The following is a 24335-nucleotide window of genomic DNA, read 5'->3' as shown; positions in this document are numbered from 1 at the left end:
GAGTGCAGCGTAGGTTCACGAGGTTAATTCCTGGAATGGTGGGACTACCTTATGCTGAAAGACCAGAGCGACTGGGCTTGTATACCCTTGAGTTTAGAAGGCTGAGAGGGGATCTGATTGAGACATAAGATTATTAAAGGATTGGACAGTCTGGAGGCAGGAAACATGTTTCCGCTGATGGGCGAGTGCCAAACCAGGGAACACAGCTTAAAAATACGGGGTAGACCATTTAGAACAGAGATGAGGAGAAACTTCTTCACCCAGAGAGTGGTGGTTGTTGTGGAATGCTCTGCCCCAGAGGGCAATGGAGGCCCAGTCTCTGGATTAATTTAAGAGTTGGATAGAGCTCTCAAGGATAGTGGAATCAAGGGTTATGGAGATAAGGCAGGAACAGGATACTGATTAAGGATGATCAGCATGATCATATTGAATGGTGGTGCAGGCTCGAAGGGCAGAATGGCCTACTCCTGCACCTATTGTCTGTTTTAATCGTGTTACACCAGTTTGAATAAACTACAGGGTTGTTTAGCAGTATTGTTCTTTTCAAGGATGATATCCAATAGTTTCCCTGCAATAGGAACGATGTTATGAAACTTGGAATCTTGCTGAAAAGATCTACAAGGATAATTCCAGAGTTGAGAATTGAGCTATACCGGGAGGTTAAATAGGCTGTGGCTATTTTCCCTAGAAATTCAGAGGTCAAGGAGTGACCTTATGGAGATTTCTAAAATCATGAAGGACATGGATAGGGTCAATAGACAAGGTCTTTTCCCTGGAGTGGGGCAGTACAAAACTAGAGGGCATAGGTTTAAGGCAACAGGGGAAAAGATTTAAAAGGGACTTGAGGGGCAACTTTTTCATGCAGACAGTGGTGCATGTATGGAAACAGCACAAGAGGAAGTGGTGGAAACTGGTACAGTTACAACATTTAAAAGGCATCTGGAAGGGAATATGAATAGGAAGGTTTTAGAGGGATATGGGCCGAATGTTGGCAAGTGGAACTCGATTTACTTAGGGCAGCTGGTCGGCATGAACAAGTTGGACCGAAGGGTCTATTTCCATGCTGTAAAGCTCTTTGACTATGACTATAATATGGTAAGATTAATCTAAGTTGCACCTTAACATGCACTAAATAAGGTGTTGCTACTGGTAAAAAAAAAAGCAACTTAAGCTTGTGTTTCGAGTAATCATGGTTGATCAAAACTCAATGGATAGAACATGCACAGTACTTTTTCAAATTTTCTGAAATACCACTAATTTACTAGCCTAAGAAATAAAATAAAATCACATTAAATTTGAAAATGGTCAATGCTGAGATGATCTGCATTTTCTGAAACTGAATTGTGTACTGTTGAATTTTATCTTCATTCAGAGAGAGTCATAGAGATTACAGCATGGAAACAGACCCTTCGGTCCAACCCGTCCATGCCAACCAGATATCCAAACCCAATCTAGTCCCACCTGCCAGCACCTGGCCCATATCCCTCCAAACCTCCTATTCATATACCCATCCAAATGCCTCTTAAATGTTGCAATTGTACCAGCCTCCTCCACTTCCTCTGGCAGCTCATTCCATACACGTACCATCCTGTGTGAAAAGGTTGCCCCTTAGGTCCCTTTTATATCTTTCCCCTCTCACCCTAATCTTATGCCCTCTAGTTCTGCACTCCTCCACCCCAGGGAAAAGACTTTGTCTATTTACCCTATCCATGCCCCTCAATTTTGTAAATCTCTATAAGGTCACCCCTCAGCCTCCAACGCTTCATGGAAAACAGCCCCAGCCTGTTCAGCCTCTCCCTGTCTGCACTCCTCCACCCCAGGGAAAAGACTTTGTCTATTTACCCTATCCATGCCCCTCAATTTTGTAAATCTCTATAAGGTCACCCCTCAGTCTCCGATGCTCCAGGGAAACAGCCCCAGCCTGTTCAGCTTCTCCTTATAGCTCAAATCCTCCAACACTTGCAATGTCCTTGTCAATCTTTTCTGAACCCTTTCAAGTTTCACAACATCTTTCCGACAGGAAAGAGACCAGAATTGCATGCAATATTCCAACAGTGGCCTAACCAATGTCCTGTAAAGCCGCAACATGACGTCCCAACTCCTGTACTCAATACTCTGACCAATAAAAGAATGCATGCGAAATGCCTTCTTCACCATTCTATCGACCTGCGACTCCACTTTCAAGGAGCTATGAACCTGCACTCCAAGGTCTTTTTGTTCAGCAACACTCTCTAGGACCTTACCATTCAGCGTATAAGTCCTGCTAAAATTTGCTTTCCCAAAATGCAGCAACTCACAGTTATCTGAATTAAACTCCATCTGCCACTCCTCTGCCCATTCTCAGATCCTGTTGTAATCTGAGGTAACCTTCTTCACTGTCCACTACACCTCTAGTTTTGGTGTCATCTGCAAACTTACTAACCATACCTCTTATGCTCGCATCCGAATCATTTATGTAAATGACAAAAAAATAGAGGACCCAGAACCGACCCTTGTGGCACTACATTGGTCACAGGCCTCCAGTCTGAAAAACAATCCTCCACCACCACCCTCTGTCTTCTACCTTTGAGCCAGTTCTGTATCCTAATAGCTAGTCCTCCCTGTATTGTGAGATCTAACCTTACTAATCAGTCTCCCATGGGGAACCTAGTCGAACACCTTACTGAAGTCCATATAGATCACATCTACCGCTCTGCCCTCATTAATCCTCTTTGTTACTTCTTCAAAAAACTCAATCAAGTTTGAGAGACATGATTTCCCATGCACAAAGCCATGTTGACTATCCCTAATCAGACTTTGCCTTTCCAAAGACATGTATATCCTGTCCCTCAGGATTCCCTCCAACAACTTGCCCACCATCGACATCAGGCTCGCTGGTCTATAGTTCGCTGGCTTGTCCTTACCACCCTTAAAGAGTGGCACCACGTTAGCCAACCTCCAGTCTTCTGGCACCTCACCTGTGACTATCGATGATACAAATATCTCAGCAATCACTTCTCTAGCTTCCCAGAGTTCTAGGGTACACCTGATCAGGTCCTGGGGATTTTTCCACCTTTATGCATTTCAAGACATCCAACACTTCCTCCTCTGTCATATGGACATTTTGCAAGGCATCACCATTTATTTTGCTACTTTCTATATCTTCCATATCCTTTTCCACAGTAAATGCTGATGCAAAATACTCGTTTAGTATTCTGCCATTTTCTGCGGCTCCACACAAAGGCCGCCTTGCTGTTCTTTGAAGGGTGTGAGAATCGACATTTCGGGCATAAGCCCTTCTTTTCAACTCTGGTACTCCAGCGTCTGCAGTCCTCACTTTCTCCTAGTTGATCTTTGAGTGGCCCTATTCTCTCCCTAGTTACCCTTTTCTCCTTAATATATTTGTAAAAACCCTTTGGATTCTCCTTAATTCTATTTGCCAAAGCTATCTCATGTCCCTGTTTTGCCCTCCTGATTTCCCTCTTAAGTATACTCATTCTTCCTTTATATTCTTCTAAGGATTCACTCGATCTATCCTGTCTATACCTTACATATGCTTCCTTCTTTTTCTTAACCAAACCCTCAATTTCTTTAGTCATCCAGCATTCCCTATCCCTTTCACCCTAACAGGAATATACTTTCTCTGGATGCTCGTTATCTCATTTCTGAAGGCTTCCCATTTTCTAGCTGTCCCTTTACCTGCAAACATCTGGCACCAAGCAGTTTTCAAAAGTTCTTGCCTAATACCATCAAAATTGACCTTTCTCCAATTTAGAAATTCAACTTTTAGATGTGGTTTATCCTTTTCCATCACTATTTTAAATCTAATAGTATTATGGTCGCTGGCCCCAAAGTGCTCCCCACTGACACCTCAGTCACCTGCCCTGCCTTATTTCCCAAGAGTAGGTAAAGTTTTGCACCTTCTCTAATAGGTACATCCACATACTGCATCAGAAAATTTTCTTGTACACACTTCAATTCCTCTCCATCTAACCCCCTAACACTGCGGCAGTCCCAGTCTATGTTTGGAAAGTTAAAATCCCCTACCATAACCACCCTATTATTCTTACAGATAGCTGATAGCCATGTTTGTTTGTGAGATACTGAGCAAAGCATGTCATTATATAAGAAACAAAAGCTCACAGACAAAACATAAATATTTACAATAAAAAGATTATAGATGTTTACTGGGTGCTGCGATGCACTTAATTAATGTTGCTCCCAAAACCATAACAGGACACTGCATACTCAGCGTAAAGTTTACACCTACACTTTCCCCTGAGAGTTATAATGATCAGAAACTGAATTGGACCAGCAATATAAATACTGTAGCTACAAAAGCAGGTCAGAGGTTGGGAATTGTGCAGTGCGTAACTCAACTCCTTTTTTCCTAGTGCCTGAATACGAGGTGGAGGTTTGGAAATATGATGGAGAAGTCAACTCTTGCATGGGCGACTGCAGCTCAGGAAGCTCAACACTATCCAGCACAAAGTAGCTCACTTAACAGGTACTTCATCCAACATTTATTCCCTTCACCAGTGACACATTTGCAAGATGTACAGTACTAACTCACCCAGGCTCTTTCGATAGCACTTTCCAAACCTGCAAAAGACAAAGGCAGAAAATGCATGGAGCACCAACACCTGCAAGTTCCCTTCAACTCATACATTGTCCTAGATGGGAACAACATCACTATTCCTTCTCTGTTACCAAATCAAACTTGAACTCTGTTAAATGCATTTAAGCTGAGATCCCCTTACATTTTGCTAGTTTGAAGATGACCGATTTTCCCATGCTCACTGCTTCCAATTAGCCAGCCAAACTATTTATGCCAATATGCTAGCCCCTACACAAAGAGCTTTTACTTTTCCCAATAACTTTGGATGTAGCACCTTATTGAATGCCTGCTGGAAATAAGCACAATGCATCCATTAACTTTCCTGTACCCACAATGTGTTACCTCCTCAAAGTACTCTACAAGACTGATCAAACATGATATCCCTTTCACAAAACCATATTGACTCTGCCTGATCACCTTGAACTTAACTGTGTCCTGTTTTAATGTCTTCAACAATGACTTCTAATATTTCCCCTTCAATAAGCTAACTGGCCTGTAGTTCCTGCTTTCTGTCACCATCTCTTCTTGATCGAAAGAGTTAAATTTACTATTTTTTCAATCTAATGGGACTGTTGCGAATCAAGAATGTTTTACAAAATTAAATCCAGTGCATGGATTTCCTCCCACAGTACAAAGATGTGCTGATTAGGTGGACTGGCCATGCTAAATTGCTCAGTGTCCAGAGGTACGCAGGCTGGATAGATTACCCATGGGAAATGAGACAGGGTGGAGGTCTGGATAGGATGCTTTTTGAAGGGTCAATGTGGACTCAATAGGCTGAATGGCCTGCTTCCATTTTTTGGGGATTCTATGATGCAATGAAAATAAGTTATTGGCATAGAGAGAATGCAACAAAGATTCATCTGATTGGTTTCCAAGGTGGCAGGACTGTTCTATGAAGAGAGATTGGGCAAACTGGACTTGTATTCTCCAAAGTTTCAAAGCATGAGGTGAACACATCGAAACCTACAAAATACTCAAAAGGATATGCATAGTAGATGCCAATATAATGTTTCTCCTGGTTGGGGAATCCAGAACTGGGGGCACAACTTAAAAATAAAGGAAGTATCACATAGGACAGAGATAAGAAGAGTTTGTTTTACTCAGAATTCCCCACCTCCTCGGGCTGCAGAACCTCATTCTTTGAAAACTTTTAAAATAGAGGTTGATGAATTTTTATCAATTGCATTAAGGTTTATGGGGCTGTTTTGTGAGAAATGGTCCTTCGACTCACTTTGCAAATTCTAGATCTGTTGGTTGACTGATTCATATTCTCTTTTCCTTTCTGTCAGATTCTGTTTATTATTTATGATAAATAAATATCTTTAGCCTTGACTGTACTCTTTGATTTACCACATCTTCCCCAATGTGATCTCTTGCCCCCTCTACTCTAAAATGCTCTCTACTTCCTTGGTTGTGGGGTTGGCAAGAATACCAGCCCTAGCACAATCTAAGTAAAGACTATCAAATCAGTAAGATCCCAATGCGCCAAGAATAAAAATAAGTTCTCCCACACCAACCTTCAAGCTACGTGTTCATCATTCTAATCTGACTTGCCCCATGGTCATTTGCACATGGCTCAGGTAATGATAATGTAGATTAAGTTGTTTTAGATTCTGCTTCTTAATTTGACATCTAGCTCCTCATATTGACTATTCAGAACCTCATTTGTCATATCTACGTTGTTGATATCTTCATAAACTACAATGACTAAATCCTCCCGCTTCAGGTTTCTCTCCAGCCCTGAGCTGTCTGTACTCGTGCTCTTTCCTACCAAGAAAAATGACAATAAAAGCATCCAAGGAAGAAATGTCAAAAGCATCTGTAAATATTCAAAGATCCAAGGTGTATTCTCAAATTGTCGCCCCTCTTGTGAAATGACGACAAAATATAGGTAAACCACATGCTCCTATATTTGATTTGTGCATGATGCATTAAAAAAAAATTCTTTCAGAGCTGAAGAACAGACATAATGGACTCAAAACGTTAACTTTGTTCCTCTTAGAACAGATATTGCCAGACCTGCTGCGTTTCTCCAGCATTTTCTGTGTTTGTTAATGCATTAAAGAAATTCCTGGAGGCACTTCTTGAATGCATTTCACACATTCATTTCAGATAACCTTTATGAAGTTCCAATCTAATTTTAGTAGCGAGGAAGATAACCTTGGGTCACCAACATGTATAACTAAACAGCAAAAATCTGCCCATATTCACTTGACCAATTCTATAGGCATCTCTAACGACATGTATTTACAAAAATATACGATCACAGCCCACATCTTAAGTTGGAGTTTGGGCATCTTGTCAAATGGTTTTAATTTATTGTAATGTCTGATTCATTCGCTTGGAAGACTATTATTTAGTAGCTGAAATTAAGTAATTTGCTCCAAATTCTTAGCAGACCTTAGTAAATTAACCACTGCAAAAAGTTGGAAAATTAGACCACTGGGATAATGATTTTATGAATACTGCCATTGATTTTTTTACAGGTGAAGAGTTTGAATCAACTCAAATCTGACAGCATGATTTCCATTTAATTAGATAATAAAACATTCTAGAAAGGAATATGTTTATTTCAATATTCTGAGAGTTACACAGATTGCCTAAATACTTAAAATGAACAAAATGCATTCTTGAACCTCAATATTTGTTGCATACTCATATAGTTAACTTATTTCTGATCAGGACCTAACAGTATAGTGCATATTAGGAGATAAAAAAAAGCTTTTTCAAGTTTGGCTCCATTTCCTCCATCATTCAGCAAGATCATGGCTGATCTAATAATTCTCAATCCCACTTTTCTGCCTTTTCCTCATAACACTTAGTTCCTTCACTGATTAAAAATCTGTCAGAGTCTTGCATTTATTTAATCATCCAGTCTCCACTACCCTCTCCAGTAAAGGCTTCCAAAATTGCTAATACGACATTACATATGGAGAAAGGGAGGACTACTGATGCTGGGGATCAGAGCTTAAAAATGTGTTGCTAGAAAAGCGCAGCTGGTCAGGCAGCATCAAAGGAGAAGGAGAATCGACGTTGCGGGCATAAGCCCTTCTTCAGGAATGAGGAGGGTGTGCCGAGCAGGCTAAGATAAAAGGTAGGGAGGAGGGACGTTGGGAATGCGATAGGTGGAAGGAGGTTAAGGTGAGGGTGATAGGCCGGAGAACGGGGTGGGGGCGGAGAGATCAGGAAGAAGATTGAAGGTCAAGAAGGCGGTGCTGAGTCTGAGGGTTGGGACTGAGACTGAGACCCACCCGGTGACTGAACATTTTAACTCCCCCTCCCACTCTGCCAAGGATATGCAGGTCCTTGGCCTCCTCCATCGCCAGACCATGGCAACACGACGCCTGGAGGAAGAGCGACTCATCTTCCGTCTCTTAGCCTGCTTGGCACACCCTCCTCATTCCTGAAGAAGGGCTTATGCCCGAAACATCAATTCTCATTCTCCTTTGATGCTGCCTGACCTGCTGCGTTTTTCCAGCAACACATTTTTAAGTGATATTACATATGGTCTAGTCCAGTTTTAGCAAGATATTTTATACTCCACTGCATTTGAAATAAAAGTCAACATTTCATTTGCTTTCTTTAATACCCAGAGAGAAAATGAGAACTGCAGATCCTGGAGGTCAGAGTCAAAAGGTGTGGTGCTGAATAAGCACAGCATGTCAGTCAGCATCCAAGGAGCAGGAGAGTCATTTTTTGGGAGTAAGTCCTTCATCAGGAATGTGTATGCACCTGGGGGATGGGAGGGGCGGAGATGATGAGAGATAAATAGGAGGGTGGGGGTGGTGGAAAGGTAGCTAGGAAGGTGATAGGTAGATACAAGTGGGGATGATGGTGATAGGTCAGAGGGGAGGATGGACTGGATAGGTGGGAAGGAAGATGGACAGTTCAAGAGGGCTGTGCTGAGTTACAGGCACCCACCCCTCCCCCTTCATCTTCATCCAAAGCCCCCAAGGATCCTTCCACATCCAGCAGAGATTTTTCTACAAATCCAAACACCTCATCTATTGTGTCCGTTACTCTCTTTATGGTCTCCTCTACCTTGGGGAGACAGGGCACCAATTCACGGAAGGTTTCAGGGGACATCTCTGGGACATACACATCAAACAACCCCACTGCCTTGCAGCTGACCACTTTAATTCGCCCTCCCACTCCGCCAAGGACATGCAAGTCCTGGGCCTCCTCCATTGCCAAATCCAAGCTTGGAGGAAGAACGCCTCATATTCCGCCTTGGGTCCCTCCAACCATATAGCATCATCATCAACTTCATGTTGAGTTTCCTCATTTCTCTTATCCCCACCTCATCCCAGATCCAACCCTCCAACTTGGCACCACCCTCTTGAACTGTCCTACCTGTCCTACCTCTCCATCTTCCTTCCCACCTATCCACTCCATCCTCCCCACTAACCTATCACTATCACCCCCACTTGCATCTACCGATGCCTTCCCAGGTATCTTCTCTCTCTCCCCCCCCCCCCCGCCACCCTCCTAATCTCTCAGGCCCCTTCCCCTATCCCCACATTTCTGACGAAGGGCTTATGTCCAAAATGTTGACTCTCCTGCTCCTCGGATGCTGCCTGACCTGCTGTGCTTTTCTAGTGCCACACTCTCCAACTTCTTTGGTGCCATTCAACTTGGAGTCAGTTTTTGTGACATGCATGTGGACGCCAAAATCCTTTTATTCTATAGCTTTATGTTTCTATTTAAATAATATTCGTTCTTCTATTCTTCCTGCCATGATCTCCCATTTCCCACATTATATTCAGCTGCCAAGTTTTTAACCACCTTCAATCTGTCAATATCCCTCTGCAGACTGTGCCATTCTCACCTGCCCTCCCATCAATTTTGTGTCATCCACAAACTTCACGATAGTGTATTCACATCCTTCATCCAAGTTTATTAATGTAGATTATAAATAAATGCAATCCAACACTGATTCCTCCACTAGTTACAGGTTGCCATCCTGAAAATACCTCCCTTATCCCTCTTCTATTAATTAGTCAATCTTCTATCCATGCTAATATACTAATCTCAACATGGCACCTAACTAATTAAGTAGCCTTACGTGCAGTACTTTATTCAATGTATTTTGGAAATCCAAATATATTGTATCTACTGTTCCCACTTAATTTATCTTGTTACTTCCTCAAAGAATTGTAATAAATTTGTCAATCATAAATTCTTCTTCTTGAAACCACATTGACTCTCCTACATTGTACTGCATATTTCTGAATGTTTTACATCATTTACAAAAGACATTTTCCCAATGCATATATTAAGCTCACTGGCCTACAGTTACCTTTTTTTGTCTCCATCCCTTCTGAATAACAGAATTATATTAGCAGTAGCAGTAATTGTTTAGGGGCTTTTCCACAACATAAGGATTATTGGAAAATTATTACCAGTGCACCCATTATCTCTGCTGTTTCCTTTGCAGTCATACAGTAGAGGATAGGAAAGGGCCCTTCAGCCCATGTCTATACCAACCAACAAACAACCCTGTCACAGTAGGCACTGCAAGACGTGTCAAAGTGTGGACATAGATATCACCATTACGCGCGGGGACACTGCCCACCTTGTACATTGCAGGTACTCATGTGACTCAGCCTACATTGTCTATCTTATACATTGCAGGCAAGGATGCCCAGAGGCATGGTACATTGGGGAAACCGAGCAAAGGCAACGACAACGGATGAATGGGCACTGCACAACAAACAGACAGTTGTGTTCCCTCCCAGTTGGGGAACACTTCAATGGTCCAGGACACTCACCTCGGACCTTTGGGTGACCATCCTCCAAGGTGGACTTCGGGACAGGCAGCAGAGAAAAGTGGCCTAGCAGAGGCTGATAGCCAAGTTCAGTACCCATAGGAATGGCCTCAACCGGGACCTTGGGTTCATGTCACATTACAGGTGACCACCATTGCACAATACACATACACACAGATACTCCTACACACACACACAGGCACTCCTATACACACGAACACGCATATACACAGACGTGCATACAGACACCTACACACATACTTACAGAAACACACACTCCCACACGCACCCCCTCATAGACTTAAGACACTCTGCACTCACTACACACACATACATACACTTTCTTACACTCACAACCCCCAACCCAGACAGACAGACACACACACACACAAAGACCCACAAGCACATATATTTTGTGGGGTGAATTTGTACTTGCAGGGTTACATTGTACTTTGCTCAAAAACTGCATGCATTCATGTAGAACTCCGTTATCTGACTTATTAGATTAGGATCAATCTAAACATCATGGCATAGACAGAGAACACAGGAGGCCAACACCTTCAACATATTGTCTAGCTAGCACCATTGTTAACAGCTAACCCGAGAATGCAACTTTTTAAAAAAAGGTTTTGTGATTTACACATGGAAGAAGTGAAATGATCACGGTATTCTAACAGATGAAAGGCTTCACAGACAATCAATTTTTCAATGTATAATTTCAGTTACATCACACTGTAAATTTTTGCTATAAATTCTGTGTGTTAGGATTGAGCCCTCCACTACCACCTGATGAAGGAGCAACACTCCGAAAGCTAGTGTGCTTCCAATTATACCTGTTGGACGATAACTTGGCGTTGTGTGATTTTTAACTTTGTACAACAAACACCAAACCACAGTAATCCCATTTACCTGCACTCGGTCCGTAACCTACTCCGTTCCGACATTTTAAGTGCTTATCCAGATGCTTTAAAATGTTGTAAAAGTACCTGCCTCTACCACCCTGGTAGACAGGAGGTTCCATATTTTTATAACCCTCTGGATGAAAACATCTTCTCTTAGATCACCTCTAAGCTAAATACTCATCTTAAACTTACATCTTCTTGGAACCTTAAAAGGTGCCAGAAGTTGAAGGTGGCCCTAAGTTCCTTTTCAAGTAGTCACTGGCAGGATTCCGATACCTAGGCATTTTTATTACCCCCAAGTTTGCCCTGTAATTTCGGACTAACTTTGCTCACTTGCTCAACAATATTAGGCAAGATCTCCAGAGATGGGAGGCTCTTCCAATTTCATAGCTAGGCCGAATATCTCTCATTAAGATGAACGTTCTTCCTCGTTTGCTTTATCCTATGCGTATGTTCCCTATAATGTTTCCCAGGTCAACGCTGCAGAAGCTTATGGGGTGGTTTGGTTCCTTTGGCATCGTGGGCAGTCCCTCATCAAACTTACTAAATTGCAATTGCCTCAAGGAGGAAGAGGAGTTGATTTCCCAGACATCAAAAGGTATCAATTGAGTTCCCTGCTGTCCTTTGTCTGCGACTGGGTAGGTAATGATCCAAACTCAATATGGCTGGATATTGAGGCCTCCCAAGCAAAGTGCCCTCTTATTAATCTGTCGTTCATAGATAAGATGAGGACAGTTATGGACCACTGCCAGAACCCCATTGTCATTAGTACAGTCAAGGCATGGAGGACGATGCAGAGTGAGGGTTGTTTATCCAAGACTTCGCTACTTACACCTATAGTTGGCATGTCAGGGTTCCAACCAGGGATGATGGACTCAGTGTTCAAACTATGGGCAGTGAGAGGAGTTTCTAGTTTGGGAGACTTTTTTTGAGGGGGAGGTTATGATGTCTTTTAAGCAACTGAGCTGCAAATACGGGTTACCCAGCAGAGATCCTTTCCATTTTTTTTTCAGATTAGGGATTTCATCCAGAAGGCAACTTTGCTGCTCACTAAGTCCTACAAGCCCACTACAGAGAGGTAGTTGCTACGTTCCACAAGCACCCTTTCGGTTAGTGCCCTCTATCGCCTGCTGGGTGGCAGGGCCTGGCAGGATATTAACCGGTTATGAGAGGTCTGGGAGCAAAAGCTAGGAGTGGAGATCTCTTCTGAAACATGGGAGAACACTAGAAAGATCTCAATCTGTAATAGGACATGCGCTACGCAGTTACAAGTTCTTCACAGGGCTCATCTGGCACCAGACCGTCTGGTGAAGTTTAAAAAAGGGACATCTTCAGTGTGCCCCAAAGGTAAAATAAGTGCAGGTACTCTTACCCATTGCTTCTGGACATGCCACAGGCTCCGTGTTTACTGAAGTGATGTGGCAGGAGAGATAGGGAGGGTATGGAGGACTGAAATCAAAGTAGACCCGATATGTCTCCTCTTAGGTCTACCAAATTTACCATCTTTAGACAGGCATGGGAAGAAACTATTTGATGTTCTTGCATACTGTGCACAGAAGAATATTCTGATGAATTGGGTGTCTGAGAACCCGCCGGGTTTGCTGGGATGGCAGAAATGGGCAGCACGGTGGCACAGTGGTTAGCACTGCTGCCTCGCAGCGCCAGAGACCCGCCTCAGGCGACTGACTGTGTGGAGTTTGCACGTTCTCCCCGTGTCTGTGTGGGTTTCCTCCCACAGTCCAAAGATGTGCAGGTCAGGTGAATTGGCCATGCTAAATTGCCCGTAGTGTTAGGTAAGGGGTAAATGTAGGGGTATAGGTGGGTTATGCTTCGGCGGGTCGGTGTGGACTTGTTGGGTCGAAGGGCCTGTTTCCACACTGTAATGTAATCTAAAATTAGTTATGAAGCACATTCCCTTGGACTTTTATTTTTACAAACATGGTGCACCACACAACAGACCATTTTTATAAGACATGGCAGCCCTACTTGAGTTATTTCGATATAGATTTGTCAATTATCTTAACTAGGGTGTTTGTTTAACCAGGATGGTTAGATTTGTCAAGCTTTGGGCCCTGGAGGGTGTCTCCTGAGTTAATACGAGTATACATACAATGCTCCCGTTCCTTTGTTTGGGAGCTTTGCGCCGGCATAGCTGTTCTGTATTTCATGTTGTTTTTTGCTTTTCTTTTTTTTGTTGGTGCTGCTTTACACAGTGTTAGGGCTTGTCTTGTATTATAGGGTAGGTTAATAGTTAGTAGACAGTAGTTGTATTCTAATTTGCATTTTTTTTTCTTTTTATTATACTGATATTTGTTATTGATTGTATTTTTCAATGATTTTATATGTTTGTAAAGTTAAAAAAAGTTTGCTAATAAATATATTTACAAAAACAAACTTACATCTTGTATTAGAGGTATGTGCCATCGGGGGGGGGGGGGGGGGGGGGGATGCTCATGAATCACTATGTCTTCTCACAATTCTGTATACCTCAATCATATCATATCCTCAGCTCAGCCTTCACCACTCCATGGGGGAAAAAACCCAGTCTATCCAGTCTCTATTCATAACAGACTTTTCATCCCAGGCAACATCCCAGTGAATATGCTAGGATGCAATCCATGAATTCCAGAGGACCCAACTGAAGTTTTTCAAGCTCAAACTGAATGCAAAATTTTACTATATTATGATCACTGTTTTCAAGATACAAAATAACTTGATCCCTGGTTGGATCCAAAATATATTGTTTGAGGAAACTGTCTTGAATACACTATGAATTCTTTCTAATAGCCACTTGGCAATTTGATTTTCCCCAGTCTGCATAATCATCCATGATTACTTTTTACATGCCCTCATTATCTCCGGATTTAATCTGTCTTGGTGTAATAGCCAAGACTTTTTTTTGAGAAAGATTGTGGTTGCAATAGGCTATTCCCACCAGTGCCTTCCTCCTCTTGTTATTTCTTACTTGTACCAATATAGATTCTACATCATTCAATTCAAGATTATTTCTTGCATTTGCATTTATCTATTTCATACTCTCAAAACTAGCAACCACTCTTCCCTTCCTGCCTGCCCTTTTGAAAAGTCATATACCTTTAAATAGTTTGTTAATGTGGAAAATAGAACAGAGAACAGTTTAACACAGGTCCATATCCCACTAGTCCCTGCCTGTTTGCGTGTCTAAATACCTCTAAAATGTTGTCACCATATCTGCTTCAACTACCACCTATGGCAGTGTGTATCTGGCACCTACTAGCCTCTGTACAAAAAAACCTGCCTCCCACATTTCCTTTAAATTGACCTCCTCTCATCTTAAGCCTAAGTCCTCTAGTTTTCCCACTGTGGGGGAAAAAAAAAGACTCCAATTATTCGTGCCTCAAAATTTTATATACTTCTGTCAGGTCATCCCACTGCCTCTGATGCTCCTAGTTTGAACTCCTAGTAACCATATCTTTCCAATGGCTAGAATATCATACTCATTCATTCTATTTGTGCTATTAATTCATTTATTTTGCTGTGAATATTAAAGTCATTAACAAGTCACTAATATCTTTATCCATTTGACCCTATTGCTTATTTTTGGTCTACTCTTTTTTCCCCCCTTCTTGACCCACCGTATATCGTTATGCAAGTTGCTGTTACATTGCTGCCACATCCTCTTGTTTTGTTTGTAGGGTTATCTATCTATCGCCCTCCAGAACACACCACCTACCATCACCCTACTCCCATCTAGTAGAAAGCCCTTCTACAACCATAATCATGCACTTCCAAGAACACTTCCAAGTGAAACCTATCCCACCGGGTCTGCCCCATGTCCATTCCTCCCATGTCAATCTGAATCACGCATTTAATTCCTTGACTTTATTTATCCTATACCAGTTTGCCTGCAGCTCACGTAATAGTAATCCCAAGGTCCGACAAAAACTGAACAAAATCATTTCCAACCATAGTTTCTACTAATTGTCGAGCAGATTTGTTTATCATGTTGTAAAATGTTAACAGCAGCAATTCAGTAGAACTAATCCCACCAGTCCGTACAACAACACTGATATTTCCTCATTTTACAAGGAAATGAGTCACATTACACCACCGCCAAAACCTTGTTCAGGCCGCAAAATATGACTGGATTAGGTCTCCAATCCTGCGATTTGCAATTCCAAGAACTATTAACGTTATTCAACTCAAAAGATGTATTAACATAAATTTCCATCAACGTATCAAATATCAAAACATCCAGAATCAGTTCCATAAACACGTGGCATCAACAGTACCCTAATCCGAAAGTAAGACAGCAGCTTCGCTTGTTCCTCACTAAATCACTGAACAAGAATTAAATACAAGAACGCACTCGGCGGACTCTTTACATGGAATTAGTTCTCGCTACCACTTTCAGAAATCAAGCAGATCGACAGCTCACTGGCCACACCTGAAAGTGACAGAATTACACATGCACACCCTCGACCACCCTGAAAACCTAGTTACCGTTTGCTTCAAATTGATGGTCCGATCTCAGTGCGAGGATGTACAGTCAGCAGCGTTTCCTGTCAGGCCGGGAAAGTGAGATGGGGAAATGAAACGGGCGTCAGTGAATAAACGCGGTTTCGTTTTCACCGGCAGCGACGTCTTTTTCCGATCCGGTTCTTTTTTTTAAAAAAGGGAGTCTGCTACACCCAGAACCTCACTAAGTGTGAGAATATCACGATGTCACTTCACTCCGAGCAGGGCTTTTAATATTACTGTTACAGACGTTCGCCAATATTATCATGCCAATGTAACCCTATAATGAATTGTTCCAGATTTTATTTCTGAACCGTATTCGCCCCTCACTCTGCCCCCAGCCCCCCGCGGATTCACAGCAAAAGATGGCGGCTCCTCCCTAACCGGCAACTCCTCACGTCAGTGTTTGCCTGCCACCAGACCCGTCCTCGTCCCTAAACCTCTGTGCACGAGCAGCCCTGCCCCGTCTCCGGAACTACGCGGACATGCACCACACGCAGGCGGTGCACGCGCATCCATGTTTCTCCCCTCGAAGAACGCACGGTCACACCTCCCCGCCTGCCGCGCACGCGCGCCGCTCCTGGACTAACGGTGCTCGTGCACTCCACCACGGCTCTTGGACTGGGCGCGCGTCCCTGGTCCCGCCCTTAGCCAGGCACTGACGATTATGAGGTCACAGGCTGGAATGTGCTTTGGCTCGTTTTCCCGGTAAAGCATGTTCGACTCAGCATATTTCTATGTTTGCTGAACTCACACAAAAATGCATTGCCCTTTAGGATAGGATGCTGTCAATACTGTACTTAATTTGTTTACCTAAGTGTGCAGTCAGTGATCTTTCAACTCAACCGACTACTTGTTCCTTTTTGTCATGTTCAAGGGGAATGAAAGGTCTGGAAACAAAAATAGAAATTGCTGGAAAAAACTCAGCAGGTCTGGTAGCATCGGTAGAAAGAAAACAGTTAACGTTTCGGGTCCGGTGACCCTTCTTCCGAACGCAAGAACAGACGTTGCCAGACCTGCTGATTTTTTTCCAGCAATTTCTGTTTTTGTTTCTGATTTCCAGCATCTATGGGGGAGTTTGTGTTAACATGGAAACAGAAAATTAGGGATCTTGAGGCGCATAGTGTGTTCTTAGCTCTAGACCATCTCTTAGAAGCGCAAGTCTCACCTGCCCAAAAGGTGTCATATTTTTGAACATGCTGATTAAAACTTTTTTTGGAGGGGGAAGGGGGTTCATGTGGTGCAGTGGTTGCATCTTGAGTACCTCTTGCTCAGGAGGGCCATGTCCAAGTCCCACCTGCCATGTAGATATGCCATGAAAGGTTGATTTAAATATGTATGTTAAAACTATGTTCATACTATGTGGACAGGGAGTAAGCAATGTTGAATTGAATTAGCTTTATTGTCACATGTATTCAAATGAATACAATGAAAAGTTTACAAGTCGCCCCAATACAGCACATCTTAAGTACAAAGGTACCTAGGTACAGATTTTTAAATAATATACTCTTAGGAGAAAAAAAGAGAAATAAAACGTCCAGCATTACAAATCATAGGACTAAATTAGAAAAATAATTTTAAGAAACTCTGAATAACAGTCTTTCCAAGTCAGTCCATGCCATCACCTAGCCTCCAGTAACTGAGAGACCTCCACAGCTTCACCACTGCCTGTGCCATACCCACCAACGTAGGAGTCGCCACACTTTAGGTGCCAACTTTTTGCCACTGGGCCCACAACCAGGAGGCCCATCTCAGCAACAGATTAATGTTGATCAATGTCAAAGAGAATGGTAATGGGGTAAACTAAGAACAAAGGATGTATCTAGAAGGTATGAATAGCACAATAATGATTAATTGCACAGAAAGAAGCCACTTGTTCCACCATCATAGCTAAAGTGATTGCTAGGCCCCCTTGTTGAGAAATTTGTATCATCAATAGCCATGGGTGAAGTCCTGAAGGATTGGAGGCTAGCTAACAAGGTGCCATTATTTAAGAAAGGTGTGAAGGAAAAGCTAGGGAACTATAGACGAGTGAATCTGACATCAGCGGTGAATAAATTGTTGTAGGGCATTCTGAGGGACAGGATTTACAAATATTTGGAAAGGCAAGGACTCATTAGGAATTCTGGATCAGTGGTGCTGGAAGAGCACAGCAATTCAGGCAGCATCCGATGAGCAGCTCGTCGGATGCTGCCTGAATTGCTGTGCTCTTCCATCACCACTGATCCAGAATCTGGTTTTCAGCATCCGCAGTCATCGTTTTTACCTCATTAGGAATTGTCCACATGGCTTTGTGCTTGGGAAATTGTGTGTCACTAACTTGATTGAATTTTTTCCAGTGACAAAGAAGATTGATGAAGGCAGAAGGAGTGGGCTGCACGGTGACACAGTGGTTAGCACTGCTGCCTCACAGCGCCTGAGACCCGGGTTCAATTCCCGCCTCAGGCGACTGACTGTGTGGAGTTTGCACATTCTCCCCGTGTCTGCGTGGGTTTCCTCTGGGTGCTCCGGTTTCCTCCCACAGTCCAAAGATGTGCAGGGTCAGGTGAATTGGCCATGCTAAATTGCCCGTAGTGTTAGGTAAGGGGTAAATGTAGGGGTATGGGTGGGTTTCGCTTCGGCGGGTCGGTGTGGACTTGTTGGGCCGAAGGGCCTGTTTCCACACTGTAATGTAATCTAATGTAATCTAATCTAAAAGAACAGTGGATGTTGTCTACATGGACCTCAGCAAGCTGTTCAACAAGGTTCTGCATGGTAGACTGGTAGCAAGATTAAATCACATAGATCCAGGGAGAACAAGCCATTTGGATACAAAATTGGTTTGAGGGTTGGAAACAGAAGGTGGTTTCTCAGACTGGAGGGCTATGACCAGCAACGTGCTACAAGGATTAGTTCTGGGTCCAATGCTTTTTGGCATGTATATACATGATTTGGGTGTGAATATAGGAGGAATGATTAGTAAGTCTGGAGATGACACCAAAATTGGTGATGTAGTGGACAGTGAAGAGGTTATCTCCGAGAACATGGGACCACGATCAGATGAGCTGAAGAGTGGCAGATGGAGTTTAATTTAAATAAATGTGAGTTCCTGCATTTTGGTAAGACAAATTAGGACAGAACTTATACACTTCATGGCAAAGTTCTGGGGAGTGTTGTTGAACAAAGAGATCTTGGAGCGCAGGTTCATAATTCCTGATAGAGGAGTCGTTTGGTATGCTTGCCTTTATTGGTCAGTGCTTTAAGTATAGAAGTTGGGATGTCATGTTGCGGCTGTACAGGACATTGGTTAACCCACTTTGGAAAAGTGCCTTCAATTCTGGTCTCTATCCTATAGGAAAGATATTAAACTTGATAGGGTGCAGAAAATATCGACAAGGACTTTTCCAGGTTTGGAGGCTTTGACCTATAGGGAGAGGCTGACGATATTAGGGCTATTTTTCCTGGAGCATCAGAGGCTGAGGGGTTACCTTAGAGAGGTGATAAATCGTGAAGGGCATGGATAGATTGAACAGTCAAGGTCTTTTTCCCGGGGTAGAGGAATCCAAAATTAGAGGGCATAGGTTTAAATTAAGAGGGGACGATTTAGAAGGGACTTAAGGGGAACCTTTTCATGCAGAGGGTGGTGCATGAATGGAGTGAGCTGCCAGAGGAGATGGTGGAGGCTGATTACAGCATTTAAAAAGCATCTAGATGGGTACTTGAATAGGATAAATTTATAGGGATTTGGGCCAAACGCCGGCAAATAGGACGAGATTAATTTAGGATATCTGGCTGGTGTGTGGACAAAACGGTCTGTTTCCGTGCTGTACAACTCTATGACTCTACGTCTGCACTAGCCAAAACAACAAGCTATCTAACCTAATAAAAGCAAGTACTGCGCTAGGAGCCTGAAATAAAAAATGGAAAGTGCTGGAGAAACACAGCAGGTCTAGCAGCATCTGTGGAGAGAAGAAAGCAAAGTTAATACTTCAAATCCAATGACTCTTCTTCAAAATATTCAACCTAACCCCAGTTTGCTGCATCTGGTTCATATCCCTACAGGTTACGGCACTTTAGGTGCAAATTCAGAGACCTTATAAATATGTTGAGGATTTTTGCATCTACTACTCTTTCAGGCAGTAATTTTCAGGTCCCAAGTATCTTTGTGGTGAAAAATAATTCTACCTTCATTTGCTGTGAAACCACAGGAATGTGTGGCAAGGCAAAAGGGGCACTTTTCAAAAAAATAAACCTGGAGCATTTCTTTATTCGATTCTACTTGGCATGCAAGTATCAACAGAATGGAAGAGATTTGTGTATTACTGAGCATCCTTTTCACGTGTTTAGAATGGTTTCCTTTCTTTATTACTCAATGTCTCTATTTATACAATTAAAGATCACAAATGTATCTTTAATCGCATTCTCAACATGTTTCTTGTGTTCTTAACATGAAAGGAAGAGCATTGATGAAGTAGATAGTTGTTCTGAGGACATTGCCCTGAAGCACTTCTACCATCAATGTCCTTGGGTAGAGATAGCAGACCTCAAATAATTACAACTATTTTCCTTTGCGCTCCGTATAACTCCAACCAGTGGAGAGCATTCAATACTCATTGATTTCAATTCTTCTTGGACTCCCTAATGTGACAGTTGATCAAATGCTGCCTTGATATTAAAGGCGATAATTTTCACCTTACCCTGGAACTTGGTTCCTTTATCCAAGTTTGAATCAAGTCTGTAATGAGGTTTGGAGCTGATTTGTCCTGGCAAAATCCAAGTGCTACTTGATATCTTGATGATATCTTTCATCGTTGATGGCTGAGAATAGATTCAGGGCAGTAATTGGCTTTGTCCAGGATATATTTAGACAATTTTCCATTTTGTCAGATAGATACCATGTTGTAGCTTTGCTGGAATAGCTTGGTTACAGCCACTATTAGTTCAAGAGCACAGGTGTTGTGGGAGAGTCTAGGACCAGAGGGCATAATCTCAGAGTAAAGGAATTTCTTTTTTCAGAGAGTAATGAAGCTATGGCATTCACCATCACAGAGGGCTGTAGAGTCAAATATATTCAAGGCCATGATGGGTTTTTAATAAGGAAGAGAGTCACGTTATGGGAAAAAGGCAGGAAAATGGATTTGAGAATTATCAGATCAGCCATGATCTCAATGCATAGCAGAACAGATTCAATGGGCTGAATGGCCTACATCTGCTCCTGTGTCTTATGGTCTTAGCTATAGTGCTGAATGCTTAACATGTTGTCAGGGCCCAGAGTCTTCTACTTTCTATGAGGCATAGTAAAAGATTGTAGACTTTTTACACTTTAATAATCTTGTCAATTAAAAAGCTAATACAGTTTTGCATACATAACATCCCTGGTTGGTTACCCAATATTTAACAATCTCTACAAGAAGTTATATATTAACTATGTAGTAATTTTTTTCTCACTTAAATTTCAATTCATGTCTCTTTGCAGTAGCTTGCAGTTTAGCAGAACGGAGTAATAATGAATGTGGTGAAGATTTGCATGTATACAGTTAGGAGGCTTATGTTAAAATCAGAAAAGTTTGAGGCAAGGAAACCAGGAAGAGCCAACGTGGGCTAACATAGGCTTTAAATTGAAATGCCGGATAGTACAGTTAAAATTTGTCAAGCAGTCTACACAATGATATGCAAAGAAGCAACTCAAAAGATACTGAAATACCCCATGCTAATTTACATCATAAATCTAGTCATCAGCTAAAATGTAGTAGGAGACAGTTGCACAACATAAAGGTTTGGTAATGATCACAAATAAACAAGAAGATGCCCAGTAACCTCTCAACCTCCTAGAGGACCATCATCACTTAGTCTTGAAATCACCATGGACCAGTAATCGAACTGGACAAAAGAAATTAAAACCTCTAAAGCTTTAAAAGCAGAACAGAGATTTGGCACCCTGCAATGTGCACATTTATTTTAGAAGTAATAAAATGCATGTTTCAGAAATAATGAAACCATAATTCAATCTCTCTGTTCAAATTGTCAGATTGTATCTCTTGTAATTGATAGCAAAGCCAATCGAGCAAATATTTCAATTTCTCAATTTTCTTATCTTCGCTCCTAATAAAGTAAGTGGAGAAAATACTACAAAGATGAAGAATTTTCTGAGATTCACCAGTTTCCAAATCCAATAATATCTAATACAATACATACACAATACCATCAATAAAACTCTAACTTTATTTGAGTGGTTGATAATAAAATAAAATCTAGCTCCTCAGATGGTTTGGGAGAAAATTACATGATGTGTGTTAATGAGTGATTCAGACTAGAAGATTTATCTTCTCAACAAATTGATTCAGTGCCTCAGACTTGGGGTTAGGAGAAAGGAGGGAAACGGCCTCCAACTTCCAATCATTATGCAGTGACAATTGCCAGAAAATGGATGCGTATGGATATGAAGATTGGAATTGGTTATGATTTTAAAATTGTTCAATAGTATATTGAATAGTGAAAACTCATGTTTAAAACCGTGGAATCTAGTGGCTTAAACAAAGTTACTGGTTTCGACTGAGATAATAAAATAGCAAAAAACTGGTATTCTTCCATTTCTCATTAAAGAAGAATTTTTGATTGCTGTGCAATTAATGGGCTCTTATAAACTTTGTGATCAGTTATTGTTTTATTGGAGTTCTTTTTAACTGATCTGTTCAGAGATGCTATTACACACCTCTGGGGAGCAGGTGGAATATGAACCCGACACTACTACACAAACACATGGGTTGAAAACACACAATGTCTTTATTTAACTTTAAACACAGAATATACATCATAATTTGATTACAATTGTGTATGTCTTAGGATACCTTTAATTCAAGATGCTAAATTTATAACCAGATCTTAATATCCTCATGACAAAATTAAGTTTCAACTCCAAGCATTTAAATCCAATTAAACTTTTCATAGAACAGGATCTTCATTGTTCGACTTCCTTCCTCTTTCTCAGTTTCCTCCAGGCATTCTGCAGCACAACTCGACCCATTAACCATGTGATAGTAAAATTACGCTTGTACCATTCCCTAATTGAAGAAACATGGAAAAAGTGACTTATTCATTTGACAACATTCACTAGGTTATAAAGTTATACCTAATTTAGGCATGAAACTTCAGAGTATTACAATGTTGAGCAATGTATTTCAGCAATTTCCTTTCTGTCCAGCAATATATAAATGGTTTGATTTCAACCTGTTGACAATAATAATACCTTGATAAAGGTGAGGATAAAATGAAGAACTTTGATCAGAATCTCAAACTTTAAATCTGTTTTTATTAGCCTCTCCATTTTCATTTAGCTATTATTCACCTCACTACAATGTACTTTAGGGGAAAAAAGTGAACAGGGCATCTTTAAAATTTCTGGTCAGTTTTCTCCTTCACTTATGAATGTAATGTTGCAATACTACATATATGTTCTACCTAAAACCATCAGATTTATTGATCAGATCTCAATATTGGTAGGGAAGTTTATACATTGTAAAGCAAGAGATTATTTATTTTAATTTGCTATATGTACATAGCTATAGTGGTATACAACTTACAGAAATAATCACACTAACATTATTTTTTATGTCTGAGAATAAATTACTTCTCAAACACAGCAGACTACACTAAGTTCTGATATAGAGTTACCGGACTTGAAACATTAACTCTGTTTTCTTCCCACAAATGTTGCCAGACCTGCTGAGTTTTTCCAGCAATTTCTGCTTTTGTTTCAGATCTCCAGCATCCGCAGTTCTTTGTTTCATACCACACTGCCAATTAATTTGTAGCCCTCTTAATAAAATCAAATATTTAAACATTGCTTACACTATTTAAAATTTAATCAGTAGGTTGACTTACTTATTATAGTTCACATGTTTATTATAATTTACATCAAGAAAATCCTTATAAAATTCAGCCATCTCTTCTGCACTGAGAGTATTTTTTCTCCCTGAAAAATATAATATCACCAATTAAAATCATAAGCACTGTCTAAGATATAAACTTATATGATCAGCTGCTATTAAATGAAGCTGCCTTGAGTAAAAAGCATCTTGTAGATATTTAAGAACTAGAAGCAGAATGGCATTCCAGTTATAATTTATTCTTAGCTGAGTATTTTACTGAACACAAGCAAAAAGATATAAAAAACATAAGAAATTGATTCATTTTACACTTGTCTGTTCTTTGGTATCAGGAAAAGTTTGGTTTTCAAATAGAAATAACAGTTTTTGTCTAATTATACAATTCAATGAATATCATTCTCAGCAATCACATTTCAATGCAGATGAATACCTACAATTTTCTTCACACATTGCTAACTATAAAGACACATAAACATGTTCTCACTGTTGTTAAAAGGTAGTTTTCCCCCCCGAGATGACCAAATTCAGAGGTCCTTGTATTCAGGCTGAACCTTTCAATAGTGCATCACAGTTTTGAAAAAAATTTAGATTTTTGTAAAAAAAACTACATTTGTATAACAACTGAAATTATTTTAAAACTCCTTCCCATTCAGATGCACTGTTCCAAATTGGTGTTAACTAACCAAGATCTAGACTTCCTCAT

General features: G+C 41.2%; 2 protein-coding genes across 8 annotated transcripts in view; both read right to left on the bottom strand.

Annotated features, from left to right (window-relative positions):
* klc1a (kinesin light chain 1a) overlaps positions 1 to 16321 on the bottom strand; it is a 102818-nt gene extending 86497 nt beyond the window's left edge. For 2 of the 7 annotated variants that reach the window (XM_043697514.1, XM_043697513.1), the window contains exon 1: positions 15753 to 16319. The gene's annotated coding sequence lies outside the window, so the exon portion shown is untranslated. Of the gene's footprint in view, positions 1 to 15752 lie in introns of all 7 variants that reach the window. The other 5 variants (XM_043697512.1, XM_043697511.1, XM_043697515.1 and 2 more) reach the window with 5 other exon arrangements.
* A 6189-nt stretch (positions 16322 to 22510) lies between these two features.
* LOC122553548 (cytochrome c oxidase assembly factor 8) overlaps positions 22511 to 24335 on the bottom strand; it is a 32629-nt gene continuing 30804 nt past the window's right edge. The window contains exons 4-5 of the mRNA XM_043697510.1: positions 23628 to 23718; positions 22511 to 22807 (exon numbers count right to left, since the gene is read on the bottom strand). Coding sequence (XP_043553445.1) covers positions 22705 to 22807; positions 23628 to 23718 — 194 coding nt within the window. The 3' untranslated portion in view covers positions 22511 to 22704. The remainder of the gene's footprint in view (positions 22808 to 23627; positions 23719 to 24335) is intronic.

The sequence above is a fragment of the Chiloscyllium plagiosum genome, chromosome 10 (genome assembly GCF_004010195.1).
Source record: "Chiloscyllium plagiosum isolate BGI_BamShark_2017 chromosome 10, ASM401019v2, whole genome shotgun sequence".
NCBI lineage: Eukaryota > Metazoa > Chordata > Chondrichthyes > Orectolobiformes > Hemiscylliidae > Chiloscyllium > Chiloscyllium plagiosum.
This window is presented reverse-complemented; position numbering and strand designations above follow the sequence as displayed.